Source organism: Atractosteus spatula, chromosome 8 (assembly GCF_055471065.1).
Source record: "Atractosteus spatula isolate fAtrSpa1 chromosome 8, fAtrSpa1.hap1, whole genome shotgun sequence".
NCBI lineage: Eukaryota > Metazoa > Chordata > Actinopteri > Semionotiformes > Lepisosteidae > Atractosteus > Atractosteus spatula.
Genome location: NC_142713.1, coordinates 53,900,571 through 53,914,858, shown reverse-complemented (window position 1 = coordinate 53,914,858; position 14,288 = coordinate 53,900,571). Strand labels below are relative to the sequence as shown.

Sequence of the window (14,288 nt, the reverse complement as noted above, 5' to 3'; positions counted from 1 at the left end):
GGAGAGAGACCTGCCTCCCGTTCTGAGTTCTAAATGCACTTTCACATAGTTTCCACCTGCGCTCTCTGGTTCGTGTTCCACTGCTGATTCTGAAGAAGCCCACTGGGTTGACTGCGACAGAGCAGTTTGAAGCTCTGTGGATCCTCAAGCTTCCAGGTGCTGCTCTGTTTAGCTAAATGCATGAAGTCAGAGATGAGGAAGTGTTTTTCCTGGCTCTGTCCAGAGGGGAAATAGTGAAATTGTGAAACTGAAAGACAAGGGAGCATCACTTTCACACCACAGGAATGGGCGAGCAAAAAAAAGCAACTTCACTTGAAAATGTAATTACTGTGCTATCCGGAAAGATCGCCCTGCTCTGTTCCTTTCTGCTGTCCTCTCCTATGCAATAAATCCAGACTTGCCGCTACCTTTCCCCATCCTGTTCTAGCGGGAGTGAGGAGCTCAGTGACACCTGCTCCTCCGCTCCTCTGTCTGGGCACTGACAGACAGCAGGGGTTGTTATTTCCTGCTGCGGGTTTCTAGGAGACATGGGAAACAGGGCCAGCAGGTACTGGACTAGTTACAGGACACCCAGGCCTCGCAGTCCAACACACTGACCTTCCTGTTCCCTGCAGCACTCATCCCTGTCTCCCTTGAACAGGACGCAGGGAATCGACCTGGTTTTCCTGGATCAAGGAGTACATCGATGTTGTAAAGGAAGGGAAAGAAGGTGCTTCCAAATCTGCACAGGGGCGTGTTGTACGGCCGTGAAGTCAAGTGGCAGTCACTGCCGTGCTGTCAGCTCGAGGTTACGATGGACAGAAACAGCTTCAGGGTAACTGCAATATTGTGAGGCACTGTGCCAACCTTCATGTTTGACTCCTCCTTGCTTCGGAAGGGGGTGGGGGCAGGAGGGGGTGTATACAATCTACCCTCACCGCTGCTCCTCAAAGTGTTTAACACTCCCTCACCGCTGTTCCTTAACATGCTGAACACTCCCTCACTGCTGTTCCTCTACATGCTGAACACTCCTTCACTGCTGTTCCTCAACATGCTGAACACTCCCTCACCGCTGCTCCTCAAAGTGTTTAACACTCCTCACCGCTGTTCCTTAACATGCTGAACACTCCCTCACTGCTGTTCCTCTACATGCTGAACACTCCTTCACTGCTGTTCCTCAACATGCTGAACACTCCCTCACCGCTGCTCCTCAAAGTGTTTAACACTCCCTCACCGCTGTTCCTTAACATGCTGAACACTCCCTCACTGCTGTTCCTCTACATGCTGAACACTCCTTCACTGCTGTTCCTCAACATGCTGAACACTCCCTCACCGCTGTTCCTCTACATGCTGAACACTCCTTCACTGCTGTTCCTCTACATGCTGAACACTCCCTCATTGCTGTTCCTCAACATGCTGAACACTCCTTCACTGCTGTTCCTCAACATGCTGAACACTCCCTCGCTGCTGCTGCTCAACATGCTGAACACTCCCTCACTGCTGTTCCTCAACATGTTCAACACTCCCTCACTACTAAAAGAACTCCTGCCTTTTAACAACACTATTAGCATATTATTTTTTTGCACATACTTTTGTCAGTTTAGTCAATTCTTCTTCTTCTGCTTCTTTACACAAACTTAACGCCAAAAATGGTCCAAGTAAAACTTTTCTGTAACTTTTCTTATTTTTCATATCTAAACTGTCTAAGTAGTCTGTAGGTGGCACGATTTCTTCTCAATCAGAATATCCAAACCAGTATGGTGACTGGGGACACTATGTTGTAGGAGGCACCATCCTTAGGAGGAGAAATTGGAGAATTAAATTCAGGGCCTGACTGTTGGCACTGTTCATAAGACTCGTGATGTTATCCTGGTTAAAACCCACTCTAGGCTTCTACAACCTGGCCTTTTTAAAGTTCCCCCTTAATTCAACTGATGAAGCAAATTCTCACTCCTACACCTGACATGCTTTGTAGCAGGGCTGCTCATCAGTGGTGGATGCAGAGGGTCTCTTCCTATATGTAAAACACTCTGGATTGCTTTCAGCTGAAATGTACTATATACAGTAAGCAAGGACGTATTATCAGTCTCAAACAAAGCTATCAAAGTGTGCCTGGCCAGTGGAATTAATCTCAGGAACAAAGTCTGTATCAGCAAATTGAGAACTAGCTATCAATTATTTAAGATATTGAGATATTCTAGACTTTCAATCTCTACCTCTCTTTGGGGGGTCATTATTCTGCTGTCAGTGAATGGACTACCCTTCAAGCTCTATGTGGGGGTCATCACTTTGGAATCTTTGAGTTGACCACCCATGAAACTCTATGTCCGAGGTCATCATTCTGGAATCAGTGAGACGGACATCCCATCAAGCTCTGTGCGGGGTCATCACTCTGGAATTAGTGAGATGGACCATCCATCCAGTTCTATGTATTGATTATTATTTTGGAGTCAGTCAGGGAGATGGACCGCCCATCAAGCTCTGTGTGGGGGTCATCATTCTGGAATTAGTGAGACGGACCGCCCATCCAGTTCTGTGTGGGTGTTATCATCCTGGAACCAGTCAGTGAGACGGACCGCCCATCCAGTTCTGTGTGGATGTTATCATCCTGGAGTCAGTCAGTGAGACGGACCGCCCATCCAGTTCTGTGTGGGTGTTATCATCCTGGAACCAGTCAGTGAGACGGACCGCCCATCCAGTTCTGTGTAGGTGTTATCATTCTGGAGTGAGTCAGTCAGAGGGACTGCCCGCGTTGGATACTTACAGGAAGTTAACACAGCCGGTGCCTGGCGGGGGAGCGATCCAGACGAAACTGAGGCTGGTGGCCGGGTGGGGGCTGACGTGGGACGCCACCACGCTGCACACAAACTGGGTCCCAAACCGCCTCTCCGACATCACCCCTGAGAGAGAGCAGGGGGTAGGGGTTAATTCAGAGGCAAAATGCGAGAGAAGGACAGAGGGCCTAACAAACAGTGGCTAACATCAGCAGGACAGGCAGTGCACAGCTGGAGAAGGAGAGGATTTAATGCAGAGAAAAGGGTCAGCAGGGAGAAGCGATGGGCAGACCAAGAGGGTGAGGGAGAGAAAGCAAGTTCATACAGAGGGAACAACAAAGGAGTGTTGACACAAAGAGAAATACAGGAAGGCTGTGAGAGAAAGCAGACTTAATAGAAAGACAGGAAGATAAACACAGAAGCAAATGTTCATGTCGCCGATAAAGTCAGAGAGAAAAGACTGATAGACAGAGAAACATCTGTCTCTCTTGTGTGTCTATGTATCAGTCTGTGCATGTGTGTAGACGCCAGTATCATAAAACTAATATTCACAGACTGATCACAAATCCTGGTTCACCTGTTATATAATAAAACTGTTTCCATATTGTCCTTCCAAATGCCATACTTGCATTGATTTTGAATTTACAGCAAAACTGATGAGTTTATTTTGTTTTTTTATTCATAATCCATTACTCCGGGCTTAACTCTCCTGGCTGGGACAACGGCAACATGTCTGTGAGAACGATGCTGTCAGAAAACCCAGAAGCAGCGCCGAGGCAAAATTTCTTAAGTTACGAAGTCTAAAGAGAAAATTCGACTGAGGATACGGTGGTTAAGCAAACGAGATAAAGCTTTAATAACATTTTTCAGGCTAGGGTTAGGTTATCATTTGTGAACTAGTGAAAGTGGAGAGTTTGGGGCGCAGTGCTTTGAAGAATATTGTTTTGGGGGTGACCAAGGGGTAACTGGAATATACTGTAGCGCCTGAACATATAGCAGTCGGCGTCGGCGTCGGCGCTGCATCGCATCGGGAGACTGGCCGAGAGCCGCCCAGACAGCAGCGATATGGATCACACAATGCCGCAGAGGAACCCCAAAGGGGAACGCGAGACATTCGGCAGGGCCGAGGGGCAGGTATCCCGGGAATCGAGCGGAGAGGGTCGGGGAAGGGAGGCGGGGGGTTGACGCGACTCCGAAGAGTGCTCCAGCGAGAAAGGGGGGAAGGGGGGGAACCCCACACTGCTGGTCTGGGACACTCGAAGCACTGGAGGTGGCCAGGTCTGTGAAGGAGGAGTCCGGACCCGATCGCGGGCACATGTCTGGCGTGGGGGGGGGGCAGGTGGAGAGCGAAAAGGGAAAGAGACAAAAATCCAAAACACTGCTGGGTGCGCAGGGGAGGCGATGAAGGATGGACGACAGGAGAAGATGAGAGAAGCCTCAGAGCAGGCGGGACCACCAGAGGCACCAGACAGTGGGAAGGAGGATGAGAAAGGACGGGGCAGAGGACAGGGTGGTGGGCGGCCCGGGGGCGCAGATGTACTGGAGCTCTGTGGAGAGGGGGCGACATCCTCAGGGCGGGCCAAAGGAGAAGGGAGGATGGCAGCTGGCAGACAGGTAAGCAGCCACACTGCTTTCAAATGCAGAGGTGTTTTGATCTGAAAGAGCAATCTGAGCCTGCTAGTGCATCTGGAATACCCCACTACCGCGCGCACAGGGAGACTCAGGTGAGAAACCTTTGGCTGCAGTTCTGCCACGCCTCCCTGGCCTGTGGAGGGGTGACTTTCAGAGACACCCGCACACGGACGCAGCCCCCTGCCCACCCCAGGAGGGTGGCGCACTGGCTACAGCCTCGTGCTGTGCTCCAACGACCTTCGACCAGCCACACTCCCCTCTCTCCGGACCTCCTCCTCGCCCCGGCGCAGTGGAACAGCTCCGTGTAATAGCACTTTTATTAATGGCTTGTAATGGAGCGAGATGATTCTATCACTGTAATTACATCATGCATCTCAAAGCCTGTCAGGGAATCTTTTTTTTCATTAGGTAGTAATGATGGCTGTAATAATGTCGGAGCCTAATGCCCGATTTAAACATTCAGTGCACGCAAAATATTAATGCCTTTCATCGCTTCTGAGCCATTTGCTCCTGCTGCTGGTTTCAGAGATATGTTTCCTTTTATTAAACATGCAAGAAAAATCTTATCCTACAGCCTTTCAGTGAGAAGAGGCTTTAATAAATCTTACTGAGTGTTTCAATATCCCCTCTGTGCTGATCAGCTCTTACACAGCGCAGCAAACTGCTCCAAACAGTACTGCTAGCTTAATAGAAACCCTCTTAATACTGACACAGAGACAGCGCATTCATTCTTAATACTGACACCGAGACACTCCAGTCTAACTCTTAATACTGACACCGAGACACTCCACTCTCACTCTTAATACTGACACCGAGACACTCCTCTCTCACTCCTAATACTGACACTGAGACACTCCACTCTCAATACTGACACCGAGACACTCCACTCTCACTCCTAATACTGACACCGAGACACTCCTCTCTCACTCCTAATACTGACACCGAGACACTCCACTCTCAATACTGACACTGAGACACTCCACTCTCACTCCTAATACTGACACTGAGACACTCCACTCTCAATACTGACACCGAGACACTCCACTCTCACTCCTAATACTGACACTGAGAAACTCCACTCTCACTCCTAATACTGACACTGAGACACTCCTCTCTCACTCCTAATACTGACACTGAGACACTCCACTCTCACTCTTAATACTGACACCGAGACACTCCACTCTCACTCCTAATACTGACACTGAGACACTCCAGTCTCACTCCTAATACTAACACTGAGACACTCCTCTCTCACTCTTAATACTGACACTGAGACACTCCTCTCTCACTCTTAATACTGACACCGAGACACTCCACTCTCACTCCTAATACTGACACTGAGAAACTCCACTCTCACTCCTAATACTGACACTGAGACACTCCTCTCTCACTCCTAATACTGACACTGAGACACTCCACTCTCACTCCTAATACTGACACCGAGACACTCCAGTCTAACTTTTAATACTGACACCGAGACACTCCACTCTCACTCCTAATACTGACACTGAGACACTCCAGTCTCACTCCTAATACTAACACTGAGACACTCCTCTCTCACTCTTAATACTGACACTGAGACACTCCTCTCTCACTCTTAATACTGACACCGAGACACTCCACTCTCACTCTTAATACTGACACAGAGACAGCGCATTCATTCTTAATACTGACACCGAGACACTCCACTCTCACTCCTAATACTGACACTGAGACACTCCAGTCTCAATACTGACACCGAGACACTCCACTCTCACTCCTAATAATGACACTGAGACACTCCAGTCTCACTCCTAATACTGACACTGAGACACTCCTCTCTCACTCTTAATACTGACACTGAGACACTCCAGTCTAACTCTTAATACTGACACCGAGACACTCCACTCTCACTCTTAATACTGACACCGAGACACTCCTCTCTCACTCCTAATACTGACACTGAGACACTCCACTCTCAATACTGACACCGAGATACTCCAGTCTCACTCCTAATACTGACACTGAGACACTCCACTCTCACTCCTAATACTGACACTGAGACACTCCTCTCTCACTCCTAATACTGTCACTGAGACACTCCACTCTCACTCCTAATACTGACACTGAGACACTCCAGTCTCACTCCTAATACTGACACTGAGACACTCCACTCACTCTTAATACTGACACTGAGACACTCCACTCTCAATACTGACACCGAGACACTCCACTCTCACTCCTAATACTGACGCCGAGACACTCCTCTCTCACTCTTAATACTGACACGAGACACTCCTCTCTCACTCCTAATACTGACACTGAGACACTCCTCTTACTCTTAATACTGGCACTGAGACACTCCAGTCTCACTCCTAATACTGACACTGAGACACTCCTCTCTCACTCTTAATACTGACACTGAGACTCCTCTCACTCCTAATACTGACACTGAGACACTCCACTCTCACTCCTAATACTGACACTGAGACACTCCACTCTCAATACTGACACCGAGACACTCCAGTCTCACTCCTAATACTGACACCGAGACACTCCACTCTCAATACTGACACTGAGACACTCCACTCTCAATACTGACACTGAGACACTCCAGTCTCACTCCTAATACTGACACTGAGACACTCCTCTCACTCCTAATACTGACACTGAGACACTCCACTCACTCTTAATACTGACACTGAGACACTCCTCTCTCACTCTTAATACTGACACTGAGACACTCCTCTCTCACTCTTAATGCTGACACTGAGACACTCCACTCTCAATACTGACACTGAGACACTCCAGTCTCACTCCTAATACTGACACTGAGACACTCCTCTCACTCCTAATACTGACACTGAGACACTCCACTCACTCTTAATACTGACACTGAGACACTCCTCTCTCACTCCTAATACTGACACTGAGACACTCCTCTCTCACTCTTAATACTGACACTGAAGACACTCCACTCTCACTCTTAATACTGACAGAGATACTCTATTCACTCTTATTAAAACATTTTTAGCTTGCCATTCTGAATGCAATAGTGACAGAGACAACAATTCTCCATTCTAAGCTCTATCTAACATGTTTGAAATAATTGCAATTCAATTATAAATACTGATAACAGAAATACATACAGACACTCATTCAATTTGCAATATTTCTAACATGTTGCTCGTCTTGTAATATAATGTTTTTTTATACTTGTTTATCTAGCCAAATAGCGATGAGCTCAGAAAAGACATGATCCAAAAATAAAGCCGCCCCCCTGTGCTACGAAAGGGAAACCCACACATTTTAACAGAGCCGGTGGGGGTGTTTAAGAATCCATTATGGCACAATCATTATCGGCACAACAGGAGCTGAACACCATGAGGCTGTAATTGCTTGTTGTCCTGAATGAAATGAGTTAAGAGGTAATAAATGACCATGACGAAAATTCAATTGCTGGCACTGTAAAGCAGGTAATTTCCCTGATGTATACAGTAATCTCCAGAGCTGTACGGCGCATTCGTTTTCCCTGGGCGAGCACGCAAACTGGGGCCCTGTGCAGCAGCTCGAGAGCGCACGCTGTATCTCCCCCCGATGCAAGACGTTACCCCTGAGCGAGCAGCCTTACAGCCTCCGAACAGAGACTACAGGTCCAGATCATCAGGACCTTTCATGACAGGAACAGGCCTTTTAGCCCATCAGACCTCACCACTCTCCCATACAACCGAGTTATCCCACCACAGCGATAGGCTATGGACATTTTGAAAGGTTTCAAATGTGCAGGGACTGTTTGGGGCTTCCATAAACCTGGCCACATATTTCAAGCATTACTCTCTCCGAAAATTTAGTCCTCTCTACTCACGCCTCCTTTGCTCTGAGCAATTGCCTCGATTCTCACTGCAGAGGAGGCACAGACCCCCCGAGAGACTGCACACCCCTTTCTCTGCACCCACTCTGACACAGCACCAAGAGCAGAATGAATCGAGTATTATCAGAAAGCCTGGCCTTGTTCATCTTAAATAGTTGTCCAGAAAGCCTAACCGTGACCCCAGATGGAGAGGCTCTGCAGTAAACATTTGACAAATTGACTGTCTCGGAGCGGCACAGCTCTCTGCGATGATGATGCAAATTGGGCTTTCATTTTCCCAGCGAAAAGCTCATCGTGTCCGCATGAGCGCTCGGAGGCCTGAGGAAGCGTCAGGAGGCTGTCCGGAGCGTACTGTAAATAACACTGCAGGTACCCTTTGTCTGAGCAGATGCAGCAGGGATCGGGGAGACGACTCTGAAAGCTGGGGCGCGCAGCTGTCTCTAACTGCGGCTAGCCCTGAACGTGCTGAACTTGTACAGGGGATCCGGCAGGAATAATAAGCCTTACATTTATGCGGTTTTTTTTTTCTGGACACTCCACTCAAAGAGCTTTACAGGTAATGAGGGCTGCCCTCAGCCACCACCAGTGTGTAGCTCTCAGCTGGATGATACAACAGCACCCAAAGTGCACCAGTACACTCCCCACACACCAGCTCTCAGTGGGGAGGAAAGCAGAGTGATGAAGCCAGTTCACAGATGGGGATTATTAGGAGGCCATGACTGGTAAAGGCCAGGGGGAAATTGGGCCAGGGCACCGGGGTCACACCCCTACTCTTTTCAAGAAACCAAGAAACGCCCTGGGATTTTTAATGACCACAGGGAATCAGGACATTGGTTTTACGTCTCATCCAAAGGACAATATCTTTTTTACAGTATAGTGTTCCCATCACTATACTGGGATATTAGGACCCACACAGACTGCAGAATGAGCGCCCCCCTACTGTTCCAACTAACACCTCTTCCAGAAGCTTTCCCAGGAGGTCTCCCATCCAGGTACTGGCCAGGCTCACACCTGCTGGGCATAGGTGGGTTGCCAGCGATGAGATGCAGAGTGATACAGATTGATATATACAGTATATAGCTATACAGCCAGCAGTTATAGTTACGCCCCCCCCCCCGTCCCAATGTGAGGGGGTAACACCTGGAGGAGAGGCAGTTTTTTACCTTCATGGGAGCTGGGTAAGTCTGCCCCTGTCGGATGAGTACAAAGTGTTCCATCCAACAGGTATCCCCTCTCCCTTCCCATGCAACAGCCCTGGCCCTAGGTGCGAGTCCGCAGCCAGGAGAGACTCGCTGTGACAGCCTACCCCACACACAACCCGGGTAAGAACGCAGAACGAGACAGGGGAACACAAACGGGCGGGGTGACTATTTACAGATTTGGTCTCTTGTAAGTCTTCAGGGCTCCATATCTGTTATGCTCTAAATATACATACATCAGCAAATATGAAAGAAGTGAAAATCAGCAAAAGAGCACTTCCAGTGCTCTGCTGCACAACTCTGTTACCCACCCTTTGTGCTCACATCCGCTGAGCACATCAGCAGGCGGTACTTGAGGGCTGAGCCGATGAAGGGAAGAGCTGTATTGGTGGGCCGCTGCCCCCTCAGGACACAGACAGCGATCCTGTCCTCCAGGGACTCGCTCTCCACAAGCAGCCTGCCACTCCACACATAATGAGCCTCATTAAACAATTACGCATTCCAGGAGCAGCTCAGGGGGGCTCAACTGGGGCAATTTAATAATTAAAGGATCTGGCTGAAACGCACACTTCCACCATAACAAGCCTCACAGCGATCTCTCTCTCCTTCTCACCTGACTTTGAAGTCAAAGCTTTCGGGAAGCATTGAACAGCTGTTTGTTCTGTCATCACTCTGCTCAACAGCAGGAAGGTGAAACAGGTGGGTCACCCAGAGCCTGTGCAGATGGGGAGCTGCTGGAGCACAGGTGTGTGTCCAGGATGAAGGCATGTGACAGCTGTACATTATACAGGTGTGCCGTGGCTTCTGCTAGTCGAAGCACCACCAGGCGCAGTAAGGCATGGTAAAGCACTGGAGCGCACAGCATGATACAAGCTCTACAAGCTGCAGCAAAGACGAGCCCGGCTCCTCAAGGTGAAATGTCAACATGGCTGATTAGATCCGCTCGCTCACAGCTCTGGAAGACGGCTTTAAGGACCACAACCAACATTTTTATTTTTACTCTTCTCACTTTTCCAGGCGTGATCTCGTAAGGCCAGCCCGGCAGAGTGGGCACAACGCGTCCGTAAATTGATATTGTGCTTTCGGAAAGGTTGAAGTGGCACCCAGCAGCCCTGGGCGACACCCTGGCTCATCCCAGTGGCTGAATTCAGTTTCTTTCTGGTTCCTGGCGGGAGCGTGGGGGGTGTCTGATGTGCGGATGAGTGGATTGAAAGAGTGCGCGCAGTGGATTAAAGGCCGTTCAGCGGTATCTTGTCGAGCAGCTGTCTCTCCCTCCTCCCCTTTTTGGTGAGGGGGTGGCGTTTTAAGGCTGGGGGGGGGGAGGTCTGATTTACGAGGAGTCGGCGGCTGAGCCCATCACCCTCGGAGGTGCTGGGGCCACTCGCTGTGCAACAACAGCGCCAGCACCGAGATGTAATCACCCAGTAATGGCACGCCCGCGCCAAAAACCCTGCTCTTCCTTTGCCTTGCGTTAATGGCGATGATTTATCTGAGGCACGTGCACAGCCAACTGAGGGCTATTAATATGAATGACTGATTAATACACGTTTTCCTTCCTCCCACTGTCTCTCTCAACAAACAACAGACCCCCACACGCGCACACACAAACGCCCCAGTGCCTGCTGACCTATTTCACTGCAATTACAGCTATCTGTCATTTGCCATGCAATTACGCCCCATTCAGACACAGCCCAGTTTACACTCAGTGTCCTATGTGTGTCGTGCCTTGAAATGCATTTGTTCTTTTCCAAAGAAAGGTGGTTTGGCATTTTGAAGGTCCCTGCAAACACACACACCATGCAAGCTCAATTTGAGCATGGCGGAGATGGAAACTCGTGGAAGCCAAGTCCCACTGTCTCTGTGCCGAGCGACAGTGGCTGGGTGTCGGAGCTGGAGCACAGTGACACAACAGCGGAGCTGGGCAGGTCCACACACTGCCTCTATCAAACAAGAGCCAAGGAGCAACAGAAGAAAAGAAAATGACAACAGCTTCTCGCTTATCTGTTCAAACAGTAACCCATTACAGATACCCGTGTTATTTTCTGTGATCTTTATGACAATGGTGAAAGAAGAACAGCATTTCTCTACACAAGAGTCTGTAGTACAGTATTTCATCTCCTTTTATACGCCTTCCTGCGCAATACTGCCCACTGCCTGTTATATGTCCTTGCATGGCCAGTTCTACATTTATATTCTGTTTCAACATACAGAATATGAGAGAAGTTCCATTGTACCAAAATGTCCATTTCTGAGATACAGTGCAATTGTCCAGTTTTCTCACAGTGCTGTTTTTCTCTTGGTGTTAATACATGATCGTCTGCATCAGGCCCTCTGTGAAGTGGGCTCCTGTTTCTTAATTTAATGTAGTCAGTGAACCCAATAAAACCCTGCTGAGCAAATGCATCCAAGAAAGCTTTTCTTTCAAAACAACATAGCAGGAAGTCAGCCTGAGAAGTGCTGCATTCTGGGAGCTGGGACATGAGACAGAACCACTGGCGGCAAAGAGCTCAGCTACCGAGAACTTAGATAACAAGAACAGGGTGGACAGATTGCAGCTGTGGCTTGTAGATCCTTCACACAATGTCGGGTTCTTGGTCTTCACTTCATGGCCAAGCTGGTGAGGCGGAAAGTGCGAGAGAGAAACAGCTCCTTCCGGAGCTAAATCACCGCTGAGAGCAGAGCCAGACTTGCGTCAGTCAAGGGAGCATAGCCAGGGAGAAGGCAAAGCTCTCCGCCCTCCCTCTTTCCATAACCACCCAACTTCCCCCTGCACTTTCCCATGCAAACCGATCACCTCAGATTGATTACAGTGCAAAACGACCTGTTCACTCCACCAGCTCAATACCACGGGTTTACTGCCCAGCTCACTCCAACAGGAACTGGATCACTGGATCAACAGTGGGATCACTGCGTGTGTGGGAAGGGGTCGGGGCTAGCACCCTCTAAGAAGGACCTAGTTCAGAGAACAGGGCCCACCAGAGGACTGTCCAGAAACCAGAGACATTCCGAGATGGGATACGGTTTTCCAGTTTCCCATGCACTGTGAAAAATGATTCCATTAACCAAGTTTGCTAAATTAGTACTGCTGCTTAATTACAGCACAGCCAATATAATAGTACTCAGTGACATCAGAATAAAAAAATCACCTGTACAGTAAGTCCTTCCTCTTCTTTTTCTTTTCCTGTTATTCTTTTCTATCTACACGGCACCAAGTCGCAAAGATAAAAGGGGGGCAGCACCTCAGTTTGTGGGGTCATGCATGTGTTCCCTGCTGATACAATCCCTATCGAACCCGGCGCGCTGTAGCAGTCTCTTGGCTGTGTTGCGGGTGCGAAGGCTTAGAGACCAGTCAGAGAGAGACCGAGTGCAGAGAGCCGGACATCAGCTGCGCCCGTATTCGATCTTTCTCTCCAGAGAAAAGGTTCAGCACACAGGTCCGGGGGTCTAATTGGCTACTCGTGGTGTGAGGCCAGTTTCAGGGTTATGGTTAGGTCAGGGAAAAGATCAATATACAGTATCTCGTAGGGCTGAAAGGAAAACAGGGTTTGGTTTCCCCTAAGGTTAAAATGGGAAAAGTGCAGTGCAGCCTGCCTGTCATTTTAAAATAGGAGCCGCATGGATCCTGAACCAGTCTCCTGCATGTAGGGGACTGGCATGTGTTTCAGCCGTCTGGGACAGATTGTACTGCGGGTGCGCAAGTAAGGAGACCAGACCGAGGGAGAAAGAGTGCAGAGGGAATAAGACCTGCTGCGCCTCTGTTTGATCGGATCTGTAGGAAGGGGTCTAGCTGGCTAGTCATGAGGTGGACCTGATAAGGGTTGCAGACAGATCAGAGAAAAGGGAAGATGTCCCCCACACGTTAAGAGGGAGAAGCAGGTGGACTTTCCTGTAGGTTTAAACAGGGAAAAGCGGGGTTGGCTGTTCCCAAAGGTTTAGGCTTAAAAAGGCAGAAAAGGTGCTGCTCTCCCATTGTTTCAGGTTAAATTGACAGGGCAATCAGGTGAGGCAAAAGCAAGTGATGGACCAAGACTGGGTGGGACGTTTTTACCCCCACCCTACCCCAGCTATCATCACTCCCCGGAAATACTAGAGTGCACAGACCTTAATAAAGGGGCATCATGTGCCTAGGTCCTCCACACCACTCTAAGAAGTTAAGGGGGACCTACCGCACACCCCCAATCCAGTAAGGTGAAACATGTCTGTTTCAGTCACACCTCTAATACAAAGCACCACGTCAAACGTATATCTTCTCTCCATTATGTTTTCCCTCATTTGAAAACATGAAGACGTTATGAGGAGTCACAGACAAATAAATTCAACAAGCTTTATTGGCACGGCCGATGAATTACAGTGTTGCAAAAGCAATAACAATTAGCTGACATTTACAAACACTGAGGTCACTGACAAATGTTATTATTTGAGAATCTCGCTCTCTGTTCCTCGGGCTGTGACAGGAGATCAGATAGAGGGCTGCAGCCCTGTTGAGCCCCCCCCCTCTCCCAGCAGGATCGACAGCTGTTCCGATTCTGGCAGGAGTGGGAATTCTGGGATTAGCTTTGTTATTTTAGAGAAGCATGTTTGGCTAAATCCTGAGTATTTCTCAAAGGGCAGCAGAAAGTGCATCTTGTTCTCTGCTTCTCCCTGCTGGCAGTGTAAGCAGGTCCTTTCTGGGAAGCCAGATCTGTCAGTGTCCTGTTCCTGTGGCCAGGCTGTGGTCACTGAGCCTGTCCTCTCTGGGCAGCCAGGTCTGTCTGTGTCGCCCAGTTTCTATTGCCAGGCTGTGGTCACAGACGCCATACTCTCTGTGCAGCCAGGTCTAGCAATGTGACCCAGGTTCTATGCCCAAAGCAGCAT

The 14,288-nt window shown here is 49.0% G+C and overlaps 1 protein-coding gene across 1 annotated transcript in view; it reads right to left on the bottom strand.

Moving 5' to 3' along the window:
- reln (reelin) overlaps nucleotides 1-14,288 on the bottom strand; it is a 183,157-nt gene that overhangs the window by 104,453 nt on the left and 64,416 nt on the right. Inside the window, exon 3 of the mRNA XM_088922975.1 lies at nucleotides 2,744-2,879. Coding sequence (XP_088779101.1) covers nucleotides 2,744-2,879 — 136 coding nt within the window. The remainder of the gene's footprint in view (nucleotides 1-2,743; nucleotides 2,880-14,288) is intronic.